The sequence below is a fragment of the Rhinolophus hipposideros genome, assembly GCF_964194185.1.
Source record: "Rhinolophus hipposideros genome assembly, chromosome: 12".
Taxonomy (NCBI): domain Eukaryota; kingdom Metazoa; phylum Chordata; class Mammalia; order Chiroptera; family Rhinolophidae; genus Rhinolophus; species Rhinolophus hipposideros.
The window spans coordinates 13,876,589-13,895,810 of NC_138058.1; the positions used below are offsets into that span (position 1 = coordinate 13,876,589).

Sequence of the window (19,222 nt, forward strand, 5' to 3'; positions counted from 1 at the left end):
TATTAACAATAATGATTTAATATTGTTAATATTGCTCTGATAAATGATTTGGATCCATTGGAAAGACTGGATTAAATGACTGAAGCAATTCAGTGGGCATCAAGAATGCACATTTACATGCCCACTCAGACTCTGTTCAAATATAAAATCCAGATGGTTTAAACATAAATGTAAAAAATTAAAATATAAAACTATTAGAGGAGAATATAGGAAAATGGTTTTTAATCTTAGAGTATGAATGGGCTTCCTGAGCAATACACATTAGCCAGGGAGCCTTAAAAGGAGAAAAACAATAAATGTAATTGCAGAAACATTTAAAATCTGTGCATAACAGAAATTTTGTTGTAGTTTAATGTTCAATGCTCTAAACATTGTACATATGCATAGAACAGCCCCAGAAAGATACACAAAACACTGATAAGTCTGAGCTCTGGGGATAAGAATTGAGGCGGGGGGAGGGGGTACAGAGGTGACAAGTAGACTAACTTTTCAAGGTGTACAATTCTATTTTAAATTTTGTACTATATGAGAATATTACCTTTTCAATAAGTAAATATTTTTAAAGGCAAGAGAAAATAGGTGCAACACTCTGTCGTAGTATCTTTTGTGCCAGTTATCAAATTTTGCCTCTTACCTCTACGCCTCTTGGTGAAACCACCCTGTAGATGTGTCTCCTTTGCCAGGTGGCTTGGTGTTAGTGTCTGCCAGTAGAGGGTGCTGGAAGGACATCACAAACAGGGAGCAGGAGGAAGGGACTTTCCTCTTTCCAGAGTTGCCAGTTTTCTGAGGGATTAAGTCTGCGCCTCTGTGTGTGTGTAATCTAGCTGCAACCTATGCCCTCGGACAAATATCTTTGTCACTGGTAGGCTGTGTTTACCTGTGGCATCCACATGCTTTCTGCAGAGGTCCAAATCTCAGCCACGTGGGGAGCTCCTAGTCCAGGTTTCTCAGTCCCTTCCATGTTCACTCTCCATCAAAGGTCAAGGGGAAGCAAACTGCAGCCTGCAGGCCAAATCCAGCCTTCTGCCTGTTTTTGTTGACGTATAAAATGGAATTTGTTTCGGGGCAGGTCACTTACTTGGATGTAGGTCTGGAAGGACTCTGAAAGTCTTGCAGGTTGTGGGAGATCGTTGTTTGCTAAGTAGATGGCTAAGGATGCCAGATGTTCTACACCATCCCACAGGTGTAGAACATCTGGCATCCTTAGCCATCTACTAAAAGCCGGTAGCTCCCTCTCCCTATCCCAATGTTGAGACAATCAACATAGGCCCCCATAAGTTGACAAAATGTGCCCCCTCCCAGAGGTTCCTCCTCCCTCTGAGAATTCCTGCCTTAACCTCTGAAAATTCAGTTGAACATATATTTTAAAATCACGTCCCTGGTTTCCTTTGTCCTTGAAGAGAACTCAGTGAGACAGGCAAGGCTGGTATCTTATCCCCATTTATCAAATGAGGAAATCAAGACCCTAGGGGCATTACATTTAATAATTCAACTAAGATCCTCAGACCTTTGTACAAGATCAACACACAAAAATCAGTTGTTTCTATATACCGGAAGCAAACACTCTCAAAAGGAAATTAAGAAAAAAATTCCATTCACAATAGCATCCAAAATAATTAAATACCAAAGATTAAATTTAACCAAGAAGGTGAAAGACTTGTACGCTAAAAAACATTGCTGAAGGAAATTTAAATAGTCCTGAAGAAATGGAAAGATATCCTGTGCTCATGGATTGAAAAATTTAATGTTGTTAAGATGGTAATACTACCCAAAACAATCTACAAATTCAGTGCAATCCCTATCAAAATTCCAGCAACCTTTTTTGAAGAAATGGAAAAGCTGATTCTCAAACTCATGTGGAAATATAAGTGATCCCACATAGTTAAAACAATATTTTAAAAAGAACAAAGTTGGACAAGTCACACTTTCCAATTTTAAAACTTACTACAAAGCTACTTGTATTAGTGTTCTCCAGAGAAAGAGAACTGATAGGAGACACATAAAAGAGATTTATTAGAAGGCTGAGAAGTCCCATGAACTGCAGTCTACAAGCTGGAGACTAAGGAAAGCTGGCAGCGTTCGAAGGCTTTAGAGCCAGAGGGCCAGTGATGTAGGTTTCAGCGTAAGTCCAGAGGCCTGAGAACCAGGAGTGTGGAGGGCAAGAGAAGCCTGATAACCACATCAGGCACACATCTTCTACAGAAAGGCAAATCCAACTTTCCTCTGGCGTTTTTTACTATTTCAGCCTTCAGAGGATTGGATGATACCGCACTGGGGAGGGCCATCTGCTTTACTCAGTACACTAATTCAAATGACAGTCTGTTCCAGAAACAATCTCACAGATACACCCAGAAATAATGTTTAATCAGATATTCGGGCATCCGTGGCTCAGTCAAGTTGACATAAAATTGACCATCACTCTACAGTAATCAAAGCAATGTGCTGCTGGCATAAAAATAGACATACAGATCAATAGAACAGAGTTGTGAGTCTAGAAATAATCCCACACATCTACGGTCAATTGATTTTCAACAAGAGTGTCAAGATGATTCAATGGGAGAAGAATAGTCTCTTCAACAAATGATGCCAGGACAACTTGATAGCCACATGCAAAAGAATGAAACTGGACCCCTACCTCATACCATTTATAAAAATGAACTCAAAATGGATTAACAATGGAAATATAAAAGCTAAAACTATAATTTCTAAGAAGAAAACGTCAGGGTAAATCTTCATAACATTGGATTTAGCAATGGATTCTGAGATAAGACACCAAAAGCATAAGCAACAAAAGAAAAATAAATTGGATTTCACCAAAATTAAAAAGTTTTGTGCATTAAAGGACATTATCAATAAAATAAAAAGACAACCACCATTACAAGAGAAAATATTTGTAAATCATGTATCTGAGAAGGGTCCAGTATCCAGAATGCATAAAGAGCTCTTATAACTCAACAATAAAAAGACAGCCCAATTTTTTAAATGGGTAAAAAACTTGAGTAGACCTACAAAGAAGAAATACAAATGGCCAACAGGTACATAAAAAGATGTTTAACATCATTAATCATTAGGAAAATGCAAATCAAAACAACAATGAAATATTACTTTATGGCTATATATATATGTGTGTGTGTATATATATATGTGTGTGTATATATATGTATATATATACACACATATATATATATACACACACACACATTTATATATATATATGAAACAAGTGTTTAGGATGTGGGGTAATTGGAAACCTCATACATTGTTGGTGAAAATGTAAAATGGTACAGTTGCTAAGAAAAACAATTGGGCACTTCCTCAAAAAGTTAAACAAAAAGTAAAAACGGGTGGCCCATTGGCTCAGTTGGTTAGAGCGCAGTGCTCATAACACCAATGTCACTGGTTTGATTCCCACATGGGCCAGTGAGCTGCTCCCTCCACAACTAGAGTGAAAATAACGACTTGACTTGGAGCTGATGGGTCTTGAAACAACACACTGCTTCCCAATATTTCCCAATAAAAATTTTTTTAAAAAGTAAAAACAACACAATAGATGAATGGATGAACAATATGTTGTATAAACACACAACAGAATATTATTACTCAGCTATAAAAAAAGAATGAAGTACTGAGACATACTACAACATGGATGAACCTCAAAAACATTATGCTAAGTGAAAGAATGTCACAAATGGTCACATACTATATGATTCCATTTATATGAAATGTCCAGAATAGGTAAATCCATGGAAACAAAATGAAGATTAGTGATGACCAGAATTTGGGGACAGAATCAGGGGTCAATAGAGGGTGACTGCTTCATGGGTACAGGAATTTCTTTGGGGGCGATGAAAACGTTTTGAAACTAGATAAAGATAGTGATTACACTACGTTGTGAATGTACTAAATATCACTGGATTGAACACTTTAAAATGTTTGATTTTGTGTTATGGGAATATCATTTCAATTAAAAAGAAAAAATTCACACTAATGTGTGGTTTCCCCAGGGCTTTCTGCCCTGTGTACACTCGGGCCTTAGCTCCTGAGAACAAGGAAAATGTGAAGGGAGACTCTCGCCTCTGACCGGTCTGGGAAAGAGGCCCACACTCAGCTCTCGCTCCTTCCCCTTTAGTGACTTTGAACTCTCTGCACTTAGCTCAGCAGTGCCTGTCACCTCAGTGGGCAAAGGAGCCAGGCAGGATGGCAGGGACCCTGCAGCTGACAGTGTTGCTGCCCCACTACCTTCTTTAGACCTCCTGTGACACTCCATTCCCTCTTAGATAAACTGCAAGCTGTTCGCGGGACCCACAGGGCCCGCGTGTCTAGTTCCTTGTTGATATCATGGCCTCCTTCCACAGCCCTCCCCAGGCTCCCTCTTCCCTGCAGGCCCTCACATCCCCTATTCTCCTTGGAATGCCTGCCCCCAACTCCCCAACCCCCTTCCTCTGTAACCCCGTTTGAACAGGAAGATGATCCTGGCAAGTCTCCCTGACCAGCGCTGGATGACACAGTAACTCAACGGGCAGACATTGCTGCAGGGCATGCACAGAGCAGGAAAGCAGGGCACACACACTCACACTCACACAGCTTCAAAGCAGTCATCTTTGTTGGGCTTCTGCTAATTTCTCATTTTAGTGTTATTTTAACAGGAATTGCACCTGTGAGGAGAGAGGGTAGGGGAGCTCCATGATCTTCTCAGCTTTTCTGGATCCTGACAGGCTAGGCTAGGTTGGGCTTCCATCCAACCCCAGGCAGGGTTAAGGACCCTTCTCTGGGGCCTGGCTCACCTCCTCGGCGGGCATCATGCTTTCTGTCTCGGTCAGATAACTTTCCTTTGGCCTTCACAAGTGTGTGCCCTTGAGGGCAGGGTCAAGGTCTTGGTTACTGCAGGCCCCACTGAGCCCAGGACACCCAGGAGGCTCACAATAACTACTCAGAAAGAAAAGAAGTGACCAGAGTTAGGATCCAGCTCCACTACTCATTCCTGCAGGATGTTGACCATCCTGACCTCTCTGAGCCTCAGTTGCCTCAATTGTCACACGGAGTCATGACCCTGTTCTGACCACCTCCCAGGGCAGAAGGCGATCACACACGTTACAAGTGCTTGGCGCAGGACAGCAGGGTCACCTCCTTACCTGAAAGCGGGGATTCCTAGTGGGCTCTTAGGAAACACTGCGAAGACCTTTGAAATGCAGGGAGGGTAAGGGCGGAGCCGTAACCTTCCTCACACCAGACTCCCACTCGGTCCCGCCCCCTCCTCTTTACTTCCCCCGCCACTGCCGCCCCGCCCGGTCCCGCTCCCCACCCCTCCCATCCCCCAGCTTGGACTATCTCAGCGGAGCCTGGCAGGGACCAGGTGTCCAGGCCAAGATGCTGCTTCGTGGTCTCTGGCTCTTCCTCGCCTCACAGCTGGCGGGTAAGCTGGGGAGACTGGAGGTGCACGGGGCTGAGGCGGGTGGTCTGTGCTGCACCAGCGAAGAGCCTGAACGGTGGAGTTTAGAAAAGGCTGTCCCGGTAGATGCAGATCCCAGAGCCCAGGGCTGCGGGACACCTGGAGATGGAGCGGCAGCCACAGATCCTGAGAGTGGAAAGGCAAATCCTCCAGGGAGCTCATTACCCCAGAGATCTGGGAAGCCCCAGGACTGAGGCCACCTCTGCCCAAAGCTTGGAGCTAGGAAAAGGGGAGACAGGGAGAAGAGGGAAGGAGGACAGTAGGGAGGGAGGTAAAGAGGTAAGGAGATAGAAAGAAGACAAGAGAAAGAGGGAGGAGGTCCAGAGAGGAAGGAAAAATGCCCTTTTCCAGGGTCCCTACAAGGATGTGCTCCCAGGAAGGTGCCAGAGACCCACTTTTGGCTTTGGTGTCCCTCACTTGGCGCAGGGTTCTGTAGACACATTTTCATTACTTTCAGGCAAGTTTTTGTACCACAATCAGCCAAATATTGAGTTGTTGCCAGTTCTCAGATAGGTATGGCCGGGTATTCCTTTAGGGTCCTCTGTTTCCCCAATATTCCCTGGGGCATTGGGTGTATAGTGTGACTCTAGTAACAAGCAGTGTTGGAGTTGAAATGTTGCAAGTGGAATGGAAGGGGGTGTCAAGACTGTCCCTCTGACTAAGCCCAGTCAGACTACCTTTTAGAAGAAGCCCCTCCACCCCCCAAACTGCCCACTAACCTGTGTTTGATTTGCTGTCTTGCACAAAAGCCCAAAGCTGGTCATCCCGCTAGGGGTGACAAGGCCTGCCAGCCCAGCCTCTGACCCCGTAAACTCAACATCTGATGTGGAAGCTAGTTCAGGCGATTCAAATCTACTAAAGTCATTGCCGATCATTTTAGAAGCAGCAGTTCCCTCTGAGAATGGAGTCACTGGGTTACCGATCAAATGGATCAAATTAGACCATACATGCGAAAAGGCCTGGCTCTGTGTCCGGCACATAGATGGGGCTTGGCCACTGCTGGGTGTTCAGTCTCCAGGGGCTGAACAGCAAGTGTTCACAAGAGAGAGACCAGGGTGTGTGTCAGCCAGGAAGCCTTCATGTTAGGACGCAGGAGAGGGAACGTACACAAACAGCCTGGTGCCTGTTCTGACGCTTTTACCCCTTGAGGTGTCATTTCTGGGCTTTTTTGGAAGGTCTTCGGGAGTCTGTTTATTTGTGGTCCCACTATGTGCACACAAGCACATGTCCACGATCCAGGAACTACAGGTTTCCTCAATTCAGGGAGTGGCTCAAAGCTCAGGTTCTGGGGCTACAGACCTGGGTTTCAATCTGAATCGACCATATACAGGCTATGTGACCTTGAGCATGTTCTTAACCTTCCTGAGATCTCCGTTTCCTCAGATGTAAAATGGGTGTAAAACAGAATTTGGTGAAAATTAAATGAGATAATGCATGTACCACATTTAATACATACTGGCATTTTCTATTCTTATTGTCTCCCCTAAGAGGTCAGTGACCCAAAACAATGAAGAACCTCTATTCTGCTGAAAAGGCAGTGTGATATGTGGGGAGAAAAGAGAAGGCCCAGCAGTCACTTGGGCCCGGGGTACCAATCTTGATGCAAGAGGAAGCTCAGAGTGGTCTGTGAATGGAGTCAATGAAAATTTTAAGTTCATTTCATCAGTATTAGAGAAGTCCGCTATGAGGCAATGGAACCTGAGGGCAAGTGTAAGTAGGAACATGGGCCACTACATTAGTAAGCCAGCTCCTCTTGGACACACACACACACACACACACACATCCTCTGGCCTCTTTGGCCTACCCAGGTCTGTGCCTTGCTGCTCCTGGGTCTCTACCCTGGCCTGCAGGCTCTCCCTCTGCCCCACAGCTAAAAGGAAAGGCTCACCAAGTCAAGTTCAGTTTGCTGGACTTGGCTATGAAGGAGCCCTTCTAATCCTCCTTATGATTTCATTTGCTGCCAGTAGCCACCCCTGATATGTAAGGCACATGGATAATGCTTTGCCCGTATACAGTACTTGCTTTACGGTTTGCTTTCTTGGACATTCTAACCCTCAGAGGCAGGCAGGACAATGGCCCCAAGCTGCCTTCCTTTTAGAGAGAAGAGACAGGCTCCATGATTTGCCTGAGGTCCCACAGCTGGGGGGCAGGGGGGGGGGCAGAGGCTGGGTTCAAGGCCAGGTCTGTGAGCTCTGCTCTAGTTTTCCATGAACAATCCCCTGCTTGAAGTGCTTCCTGTCTGAGACTAAAATGAACTCCCAGCCCTGCTTCTGGGGTGTCTGTCTTTCCACTCAGGAAGAGGACCAGTGACCTATCAATGGCTGTGATGGGCGTTAATCGTGCCTACCAGCGGACAGTGATTTCCTCTTGCTGATTGTCGTTGCTGTCCAGAAACTGTGGTTGGCCCTCTTTTAGGTTGGCCAGCCCAGCCCTGTGCTCTGCCTGTGATTCTGAGCTCATCTCCCAGCTTGTTCTGGGTCTCTTTCAGCTGCTTGGAGCCTATTGGAGGTGTATACATTGTTAGCAGGGCAAGGTGAAAGGCTTTGACTTCAGACTTTGAATCTTTGAGTTTGAATCCCAGGTCACTTACTAGCTGTAAGTGGGATTTTGAACAAGTAACTTCATGACTCAATTTCCTCATCTGTGTCATGGGGGTAGAAATCCCAAAGTAAGTTTGAGGCTTGACTGAGATAATTATGCATAGAGCCAGGCTTATTAGCATGCAATCACCAAATGGCCGCTCTCTCCCCTCTAGCTTTTGTAGCTGGACAGAGGAAACACCCGCCTTGCAGATAATCTCCTGGGAGGCGGGCTGCTTAAGCTCTTGAGTCCAGGAGCCACCAGCTGCATTTACAACAACCCCCACACCCTGCCATTGGGCAGCTTCTTCCATGGCTTTTCCTTTGATACTAGACATGGGGTGACTGTCAGACTCCACCACTGTGGTCAGGAAACCGTGCTGATAGCCTTTGCTCTTCTGTTTCTCCTAGCTCTCCATGGCAGCTCTGTACTCCTTCAGAGTCCTACGTACAAGCAGGTTCAGACCAACCGAATGGTGAATCTGTCCTGTGAAGCCAAATCCTCCTTCTCTAACCCACGCATCTTCTGGCTGAGACAGCTCCAGGAGCCAGTCAGTCACTACGAGTTCCTGGTCGTCTGGGATTCCATCAAAGGGGTTGTATATGGCGAGGGTGTGGAGCAGGAGAAGCTAAATGTGTCCCGAGAGGTGACCCGATCCAATCTCACTCTCATAAATGTAAAACCTTCGGACAGTGGAATGTACTTCTGCATGACCATGGGGAACCCCGAGCTGACCTTTGGGAAAGGAACTCAACTGAGTGTCGGTAAGACTCTGGCTCAATACTATTGATGAGCATTGAGCACCTACGTGTGCCCGGTACAAGCCAGGCATGGGTGCTGCCTCCGCTCTCAGCAAGCCGAACTCTGCGGGAGGTGATGACGGCGTGAGCAGTAGCACTACAGAGAATAGTAACAGAAAATATATCTTGAGACTTACCTAGGGCCAAGCACATGCAAGTGTTTTGTGTTATTTCACTTAATACTGCCAACCATGCTGGGAGGTAGGTCCTACTATGATTCCCGTTGTAAATGGGATGCTTAGAACCATCACTGCTTCTTATGGAGACAGGAAGCATTGTCCTCCAGCCACATCAGGCCCACCTGAGGCTGTGGCTGGCTTGGACTGAGTCCCCAGGCCTGATGAACTCCCCTCTGAGTGCGCACATAGGGCCAGTGGAGGGGCAGATGCCCTCACAGTCTGCATGAGGGCCTATGGCTTGAACCCACACCCAGAGTTGGAGGGAATGAGGAGACAGGACCCCAAGCCCAGCTGCAAATTCTGCTGCAAATTCACAGTGTGCCTTTGGCAGGTCACTCCCTTCCCTGGGCCTCAGTTTTCTTATCTGTATCATGGAACTGCTGATGGCCTCCATGACCTCTCCGGCCCTTAGAAGCTGCAGATCCTCATAAGTTACAGCAGCATATCCAGTAAAAATAATCTGCGAGCCACAGAGGTAATTTAAAATTTTCTGATAGCCACGTTGAAAAAAGTAAAAAGAAACATGTGAAATTGATTTACATCGTGTATTTTATTTAACTCAACTTATCAAAAATATCATTTTGAAATGTAATCAGGATGAAATTATTACTAAAATATTTTGTATTCTCTTTTCATACTAAGCTTTCCATGTGTGTTTTACATGTAGAGCACATCTCAGGTCAGACTGGCAAACGTGGCAAGTGGCTGCCGTATTGGACAGGGAGGATTAAGCAAGGGTGCAAAGGAATCGCGGCAGAAATTCTCAAAGGCCTACGTTTGGCTTTAGCCCCCTCCCCAAGTTAGTCCATGGCCGGGGCCAATCCCCTGCAGGCCTCTCCCTGTCCTGCTTCCTGCTCACCTGGGTTCTTCTCACACTGGGGGCACTGAGAGTGACAAGGGGGGACCCCCAGGAATTTGACCACTCAGCATGGGAGGTACAGGAACAGCTGGGGACAGCAGCACAATAAGGAAGACAAAAAACAGAGTGATGCCCTGTCACATCTCACCAGTTATGGGTCTTAAATCAGGAGGTGGGAGGGGGGAACGTAACCTCTCTGGGCAAGAAGCCATGCCATCCCTTGGGGGTTGTCGACTGATTCCTGTATTGGAAATTGGGCTTTGGGGTTTGGGTTTGGTTTATTGTTTTTGTTTCTGTAAGTCTCAAATCTTCCCATTAATGAGATTTCAGGGCCCAAGAAAGGTGGATTGTAAAATAAGCACAACTGGTTTTCAGAAGCTCCCAATCTCTGCCACCACCCACTCACTCCTGGTTTTGATATTCCCAAACCCCTCCTACTGCCCAGTTCTTGGGAATGGCAATCCCTCCCCAAAGTATGCACTTGCGACCATATCACCTCCACAAGGGCAGGAGATCCAGACTCAGAGTCCACCTCCTGCCAGAGGCCAGTGCATTTTGAAAAAGGAGCCAGGTGGTAGACAAAGTATCTGGGGAATGAGGGCCTTTTTCATGCCCCTTAAGCCTGAAAATGGGTTTAAAAGACCTGTCCTTTTCAAAGAGAAGAGAGGGGGAAGATTTGAACTGTGGGGAGGGAGTGTCAGGAAGCATCAAAGGGACCTAGCTCTGGGCAAGAAGAAATGAAAATGCCACAAGCTTGTCCACAAACTCCCATCAGACCCAGGCTACTGTGCCCAGCCAAGACCCTGAGGTCCTACAGAGCTGGCTCCTTTGCCAGACTCACCACTGACCCATTGAGTGACCTCTGTGACCTCTGGTGTGTAAAGTAAGGGGAATGAACACACCTAGCTAGGGTCTGGAGGATTGAAGGCGATAACAGAATGCTACGACACCCCCTCACCGAGGGCCGGGCCCTAGCACACCCTCAGAGCATGATAGCTCGTGTTGTTTTACCTTTTATACTAATTTCTCCCAGCACTCTGATGACCAGGGCCTTGGGTCAACCTGATGTGCATGATTTTTTTGTGAAAAAAGGCATTTGCACCCGAGGCAGTGTGGCCCAATAAGAGCCTAGAATCAGAGTCCTTTGACTCAGATCCTGGCTGTACTGTTTACTGCCTCTCAAACTTTGGGCAAGTTTTTTCAGTCTGGCTTCCTCGGGGATAAAATGGGGATAATAGTGTCTGTCCCCAAAACTGTTGCGTTTAACAAACTTAAGCTGAAGTGCTTGGCACTGCCAGTAGCACGTGGTAGCTTAGTAAGTGTGCATTCTATTTAGCTGGCTCTTCTCAAAAACCTCATGACACAGGCAGAGCAGCGCGTGTTTTCTCTAATTTCCACAGGAGGCTCAGGGTGGTGAGGGTCTGAAGCCTTCACTTTTTATATGGAAGAAGCCAGCCCCAGAGTGACCAATTTTTGGCTGCCCCTCCCTGTCTACTTAACTCTCGAGTTTAAGTTCATGGTGTCACCCTATTCCCTCTCCTATAATTTTGTAGAAAATCATTTCAGTGAAATGTCTTTCCTCAACCCACAGGCGAAGGTTGGATTCAGTGGCACCCGGTACTCACCCCATTTGTCAGCACCTCGGTGCCTCAGCGTTTCCCTGTGCTCTGTGTACTTGTCCCACGGCTGTATCCCAACACTTCAGCATGTGACACTGAATTAGAACAAAATAGAGGAGTGACCCACCCAGGTGTCAGGAGAGGGGTTTGGGTAGACCTAGGGGTCAGCCCCTCCCCTTAATTTTGCTGGCGTTCACCTTTGAAATTAAAGGTTGAGACTAGACTAAAGATCCCTCTGGCTCTGATAGTATATGATGTTTAAAGACACCTGACAAGGAAAGAAAACCCCAATATATACAACCTGCATGGCATTGTACGTGCAGAAAAAGACACCCACCCTGTTTCCGTGAGCTTCCTCTACTCACTTAGGGCTTGACAGGTCATACCAAGGGCTTGGGGACTCTGGCTTCAGCCCATGTGGATCCATGTCTTCAGCCAGGTGGAGTCACGTCTCCTTCACACTTTGCTGGGCACACTGTCCCCTTTGATTCTCACAATAACCCCAAGCAGTAAGTGGAGACCCTCTTTATTTCAGCAGAGATGGGAAAATTGAGGCAGAGAAAAGTGATAGGACTTGCCCCAAGTCACACAGTGGTTAATCAGGGGTGCTGGGGCTCTGTTCAGATCTGTGTAGCTCCAGAACCCCTCTCTCTCTAAAACACCAAGCTAAGCCCCACCACTAGGCCCACAGATAGATCTGAGAGTTGGGGAAGCAGATAAAACATTTTATTGTTCTGTGACCTTCAAGCCCTGTAGCAGCCTAGGGAATAGTTATAAGGACTTCAGTGTCTGGAGGTAAGATGTGCAGTTTTAAATTTTGTTTCTAAGTCCACTTGCTGTTTACCTGGCTAAGATACGTATTTTGCTTGCTTTCGGTAGTTGATGTCCTTCCCACCACTGCCCAACCCACAAAGAAGACCACCCCCAAGAAAAGAACGTGCCGGAACACAAGCCCGGTGACCCGGAAAGGTGAGTTCTTCTGTCCCCCTGGACTCTCAGAAGAACAGGAGACAGTCTCACTCACTGCCTTCCTTTTTTCCCTCCCTCGTTCCTTCTTTCCTTCCTTCCTTCCTTCCTTCCTTCCTTCCTTCCTTCCTTCCTTCCTTCCTTCCTTCCTTCCTTCCTTCTTTCCTTCCTTCCTTCAGCAAGCCCTTCCCAAGTGCAGATATTTGAGCCTGTTTTTCTGGTCCTGAGCTGGGGTCAGAAGTGAAGCTGCGTATGACAGCAATGCTGTCCTCTAGCAGCTCACAGTCTAGTGGGGGACATACTCACCAATTGTCACAGGACAAAACAATGAAGGGTACGTCCACCCAAAATTTGCACACAGATTTTCCTATCAGCATTATTCATAATAGCCCAAAAGTAGAAACAATTCAAATGTCCACCAACTGATGAATGGATTAACAATATGTGGAATATCCATACAATGAAGTATTATTTGGTCATAATGAAGAATTAAGTACGAGGTGTGACAATTAAGTTTGCGAACTTGTCGCAACAATGTTGCTAACCTTTTTTGATATCAGAGGGATTATTCATTATGAATTTGTACCAACTGGACAAATAGTTAACCAAGTTTACTATTTGGAAGTGCTGAAAAGGCTGCGTGAAAAAGTTACACAACCTGAACTTTCCGCTAACAATTCATGGCTCTTGCTTCACGACAATGCACCATCTCACACGGCACTGTCTGTGAGGGGGTTTTTAGCCAGGAAACAAATAACTGTATAGGAACACCCTCCCTATTCACCTGATCTGGCCCCCAATGACTTCTGTATTTACCCAAGGATAAAGGAAATATTGAAAGGAAGACATTTTGACGACATTCAGGACATCAAGGGTAATAGGACAACAGCTCTCATGGCCATTCCAGAAAAAGAGTTCCAAAATTGCTTTGATGGGTGCACTAGGTGCTGGCATCTGGTGCAGAGCGTCCCAAGGGGAGTACTTCTAAGGTGACCATAGTGATATTCAGCAATGAAGTATGTAGCACTTTTTCTAGGATGAGTTCTCGAACTTAATTGTCAGACCTTGTACCATTCATGCTACAACATGGATGAATCTTGAAAATATTATGCAGTGGAAGAAGCTAGTTCCAAAAATCTCTGTGTTATACGATCCCATTAATATGAAATGTCCAGAATATGACATTCCATAAAGACAGAAAGTAGATTTGCAGTTGCCTAAGGCTGGGGAGTTGGGGAAGCAATAGGGAGTGATTGCTAATAGGTACAAGATTTCTTTTGGGGGGTCCAAATGTTCTAAAATTAGATTGTGGTGACGGTTGCACATTTCTGTGAATTTACAAAAAAAACATTAAATTATACCATTTAAACAGGTGAATTTTGTAATATGTAAATTATATCTCAATAAAGCTATTAACTAACAAACTAACCACAAACCCAACCCAAAGGATCAGAGCTTTAAACTTTCCCAGTTTTGATGCCTAGCAGAGGATCTAACACACAGTACGTGTTTAATATATGTTTGTTAGTGAGTGAACCAGCTTGATGCTCTGTGCTATCCACACCAGACACTGCAGCTGTAGTACACACACACACACACACACACACACACACACACACTTTCCTTGAATTCATCAGTCACATGTGTTTCTGGAAAATTATTGAACTCTGTCCCCCAAAAGTTACTGGTGACAAACAGAAAATGCCATCTGCTCCAACCCATAGATAAAAACCACAAGCAAACACACCAGGCTGCTTCATGCTGCTGGGGTTGCTTTGTCTTAAATATATATAAAGTACCTACCAGAAAGAGTCTGGGAGAAGCATCTAACAAGGTCGAGGAGATGGGAGCGACAAGCTGCCACATGAGACCACAGCAAAAAGAACATCAGAATCCATGTACAGAGGGCAGAGACTTGGGGAACATAAACGTAGAGGCAGAGTGACCTCGTTTTACAAAGTTTATGCCCCACAGTTTTGCCTAAAGGATTCCAAGCAGGGTACAGCAAAAAAGGGCACCAAGAGCAAATACAACAGGGCCCTGAAGATGCGGACACAAACAAATTCAGCAACGCTTTTATAAGTGATGGAACAAAGGTCTTCAGATTTCTTGCGTCATTTCTTATATCAGCCCTTAGTGAAATCCTGGGGCAAAATGGAGATAAAACATTAGCAGTTTGTTTAGAATAACCAGGATGTGTGGAGATGGTCAACTGGAGTGGGAGGGAGGGATAGATGGATGTTGCATTTAGGGTGGGGGCCATGGGGCAGTGTTGCCCAGTGGTAAGTCAGCCAGGCCTCGGTTGGAATCCCAGTCTACCACTTCCTATACCGCGTGAACTTAAGCAAGTGAGTCAGCCTTTCTGAACCTCAGTTTCCTCATTTGTAAAATGGGGATATTTACCTGGCTAAAGGGAAAGCAGGATTAAATGAGATCCTATATACAAGGCATTCAGCTTGGCAGGGCACCCAGACAGAGCTCAAAGCTTATTATGAATGAAACCCACATGGCCACCATGGGGAGGACTTAGGGCTGTCCTTTGAGAGATACTGGGAGGTCTTGGGGGACAATTTCTAAACCACTGTTGCAAGAGAAATGTGGTAAGATCCAGACCTAAGGAGAGCCCGAGACCCAAGTGAGGTGCAAAAGCCAGGCCACGTGTCAGTGATGTGGCTCTGGCTAGCAGCTTCCACCGCCCAAGCAGGCTTTTCACTGCCTTCAGCAGAAGCAACAGCTTTTCCTGGAGTCACATTTTGGATAGATGGTCATGCTGCACTGCAGCTGCACGGCTGGCCTCCAGTTCCGTTATGACCACCCTTCAGGAAGCCTCCCCTGACCCACCCTCCCTCAGAAGGAGATGACCTCTGTGCCCCGCACCACCCTGCAGCCTTCACCCACCTCCATTACTAAAAAAAAAAAAAGAAAGAAAAAAAAACTGCATGGAGGTATAATTTGCATGTCATAAAATTCACACATTTTAAGCATAAAACTCAATGATTTTTAGTAAATTTACCAAGTTATGCAACCATCACCACAATCTAGTTTTAGAACATTTCCATCACCCCAAGAAGATCCTTTATACTTGTTTACAGCTAGTCTCTGTTCCCACCCTAGCCCCTGGCAACCACTAATCTACTTTCTGTCTTTATAGATGTTCCTTTTCTGGACATTTCATATAAATGGACTCATACAACACGTGGTCTTTCATGCCTGGCTTCTTTCACTTAGCATCATGTTTCTGAGATTCATCCAGGTTGGGAAAACATGGAGGAGATGAGAGGGAGGCAGATAGAAACCTTTGTATCTCAGAGGTGGAAAGGACTTCCAAGGGCCTTTCACCCAACCTTCCACCCAGTGCAGGAATCTCCCCTCCACATGGCACCCTCCAGCCTTGGCGATGGCAGGCTCCCTCCCATGGAGGGGCCCACTCCATTTCCTCACTATCTCTCATGTCCTCAAGCTGTCTTGGTGGGACCCGCACGGCTTGAGAACTTGGAGAATCCAGGTTCGTACCCTGGTCCTGCCTTTTAGTAGCTGGGTAACCTTGGGCATGTAATTTAATCTCTTTGACTCTTGATTTTTCTGAACTATAAAATGAGAGATAAAAATGATAGTAATACCCTCCTTTCTCACAAGATGGAAGTTTGTAGTTAGTATTATATTTGGCACATAATAGGTATTTAGTAAAAATTCTCTCCCTCCCTAATATCCAAAACTCTTTCTAATTTTTTTCACCTTGATTCCAAATCTTCAGCCTCGCCCTTTTCACCCATGAGTCCTGGTTCTGCCCCTCAACTACTGACAGAGACCAATCATAGGGCATGGAGGGTATCAGAGAGGCATCTGGGGCATTTATAATATAAACTCTGCTGTTTCAATGGCATACGAAATGGGCAAAGGAATAAACAGGCAACTCTTACAAGAAAAAGAAGTGACCAATATATGAAAATAGGCTGAAGCTGACAAGTAATTAGGGAATTGAAGTAAAATATCATTTTTCACCCACTGGACTGGCAAAAATTAAAACCTTTGATAATCAGCAGGGTGTACAATTGATGGTTGGGAATGGAAATCAGGGCAGCCTGTTTGGAAGGCATTTGACAGTATCTATTACAACTTAAAATGGACATAGTCTATGGTTTATTAGTTCCTGTTTTCAGTGTCTGTGTCAGGCAGTCTCCTCCATAAGAAGACGCATACCAGTATGTTCTCTGCAGAGTTGTTTGTAAAAGTAAAACACAGGTAACAAAATGCCACTGATGGCAAAATAATCCACAGTACATCCATACTTCAAATGTTACGCTGCTAGAAAAACAATGGGCAGGCATGTTTTAAGTGAAGGAAAACAAAATGATTGCAGAACAATTTGTACAGTAAAATCCACTCTATTTTTTAAAAGACTGTATGTGTCTATGTAAATTATGTATGTGAAAATGTCAAGAGAAAGGTACCAAATTAACAATGACATTTACTGCTGTGAGGGAATAAGGATGTCAAGGGGCATACACTTGAATCTTTTACAGTGAAAATATATTCAGCTACTTCTTACGAAATGAAAATAAAAGTTTTAAAAATAAGCAGCAAAAATCCCATTATCGGTCATGAAAATTGTCTGTTTCCTTTGAACATAAATATCTCCTGTCTAATAATTTTTTTAGATTTGGATGTGAGACATGAAATTTTACATATAAAATTATCTCAATGTGTTTAAAGCGCCTAGAAAAAAGACTAAGAGGAACTTCTCAAACACTGGTATTTTCTGGGAAGTGGGCTTGTAGTTGATTGTTCCCTCTTCATATTTATTGTGTGTCTCAAATGTTCAATATGCGCATCTTCCAGGCCTGCCCTGTGACCCCCTTATCCTCGGTCTGCTACTGGCCGGTGTCCTGATTCTGCTGGTGTCCTTGGGTGTGGCCATTCACCTATTCTGTAAGTTGTCCCCTGTTGGGCCATCATCGTGACCCATTTTTGCTATTGGAGGTATCCGTGGGGGCTCTTCCTTCTCTAGGGGAGGAAGGCAGATGTGAGCCTGATGAAAGTTTGCACCCTGAGAACCGGAGGGAGTTCCAGAGGTGATTCTTGGCCTGAGGCCATACTGCAGGGGTCGGGGACCCCCCTGTCTCTGAAGTCAGACAAACCTAGATTTGAATCCAACGTTGCTGCTTCCTGACTTGGTGACCTTGGGTGCATGCCCTGGTCTCTCTGAGCCTCAGCTGTCCCACCCAGGGGCAATATTGTCTACCTTTCAGGGTTGCTGTTTGTAAAGCCCTGCCCAAAGTGCCCAGCTGGGGCACAGCTCAATAAGTGGAAACTCCTGTGAGCAGTTGAGATGGAAGCAGTACATATAAGAGATTGAACTGGGGTTTGGGTTATGTTCCCAGAAACTCAAAATCCTCCTCCTCTGTGAGGCTGTAGAGAAACTCAGACATGGCTGCTGTTCTCAACCATCTTCTTCTATGGGTCCCCCAGCTGCAGGGGAGGCCCACACAGCTGCCTGAGAGCCCAGCACCCCAGGCTCACCTGTGCCACCTCAAGCAAGTCTCTTACCCTTTTTGGGCTTCTGTAAAATGGGAAGGGGTGGCCTGCAGGGGCATTGACTAGATCGGTGGCTCTTCTAGAGGTCACAGACTCCTTTGAACATGTGATGACAATTACGGACCCTCTCCTGGAGAAATGTGTCATGGGCACATTTTTGCATACAATTGCCACACACAAAGGGATCCATTTATCCCGTTCTAAGAACTCCATGAAGATTCAAACATTTAAATTAAAAGGACCTTTTTAGTAAAAAATGTAAAAATACTAAACAGTAACCTCAACTAGTTATATTTATTTATTTAATATATTATGTATGTTATTAAATCAAAAATAAAAAGCAACAAAGGATGAGATAAACTTGTAAATAGCCATGCTCATATGTCCTTTCTTCATCCCAATGGGAAACCTTGCACATTTCCCGAATACACATGCTGTCGTTTCAGACCACCTGTCTGGACAACCTTTCGTTCCTGACCTGCTGTGAAAAAGGGCAAGACAGCATGCGTAAGGATAAATAGACTGGAGTAGGTTGCCTGAGTGTGAATGCTGGCTTTACCACATACTAGCTGTGTGACTTTGGGCAACTTAGTAACACACTTGCGCCCTGCCTGAGTTTCCTCGCATACAAAATGGAGATAAATAAGAGTTGTATCCAACTCATAGGTTTGCTGTGAGCATGAAGGGAGTTAAAACCCATGAAGTTGAAGCACAGCCTGGCACCAGGGAAGTGGTCTGAGGTGTTAGCTGTCCCCTTTATCACCCTCCTTACTCTCGGGGGCTTGGTGTCAGCGGCCCAGCCATGCCAACTGATGATCTTGGCTTCTTCTTTTAGGCCGTCAGAGGAGAGCCCGGCTTCGCTTCATGAAACAGTAAGTGCTTGGGGTCTTGAAGAAGTGCCTGCGCCTCTGCCCTGGGTGGGGTCCTGACTTCCTCAGTCCCTGCTGCTGCTCACAGCCTCCAACTGCAAGGAGCGCAAGCCAGACGCCACCTTCAAACACATCCTAGACTGTATAAATCGATGGGGTGATAGAGTTCAGGAAAAGAGATAACCAAAACAAACAAAAACACTGATTAGGAGTTGAAGTGGATTCCAAGTGTGGTAAACTTCAGCTCTTCACCCTCCTGAAGATAGCAAGCAGCCCTTTGCATAGAACACAGCAGAAGATCCCAAACTCTTTCCCTGCCCATTATTTCATTCGATTTGGTCCTGTATGACCTAGGAGGGTTATTTT

General features: G+C 45.4%; 1 protein-coding gene across 1 annotated transcript; it reads left to right on the forward strand.

The window, feature by feature from the left end:
- Positions 1 to 7,140: 7,140 nt before the first annotated feature.
- On the forward strand, positions 7,141 to 18,863 carry CD8B (CD8 subunit beta; the record flags this gene model as incomplete). Its single annotated transcript, XM_081068438.1, has 5 exons — positions 7,141 to 7,159; positions 8,440 to 8,793; positions 12,366 to 12,455; positions 17,292 to 17,381; positions 18,823 to 18,863. 5 exons carry the CDS (start codon positions 7,141 to 7,143, stop codon positions 18,861 to 18,863), a joined length of 594 nt encoding a protein of 197 aa, XP_080924564.1.
- Between the last annotated feature and the right edge of the window lie 359 nt (positions 18,864 to 19,222).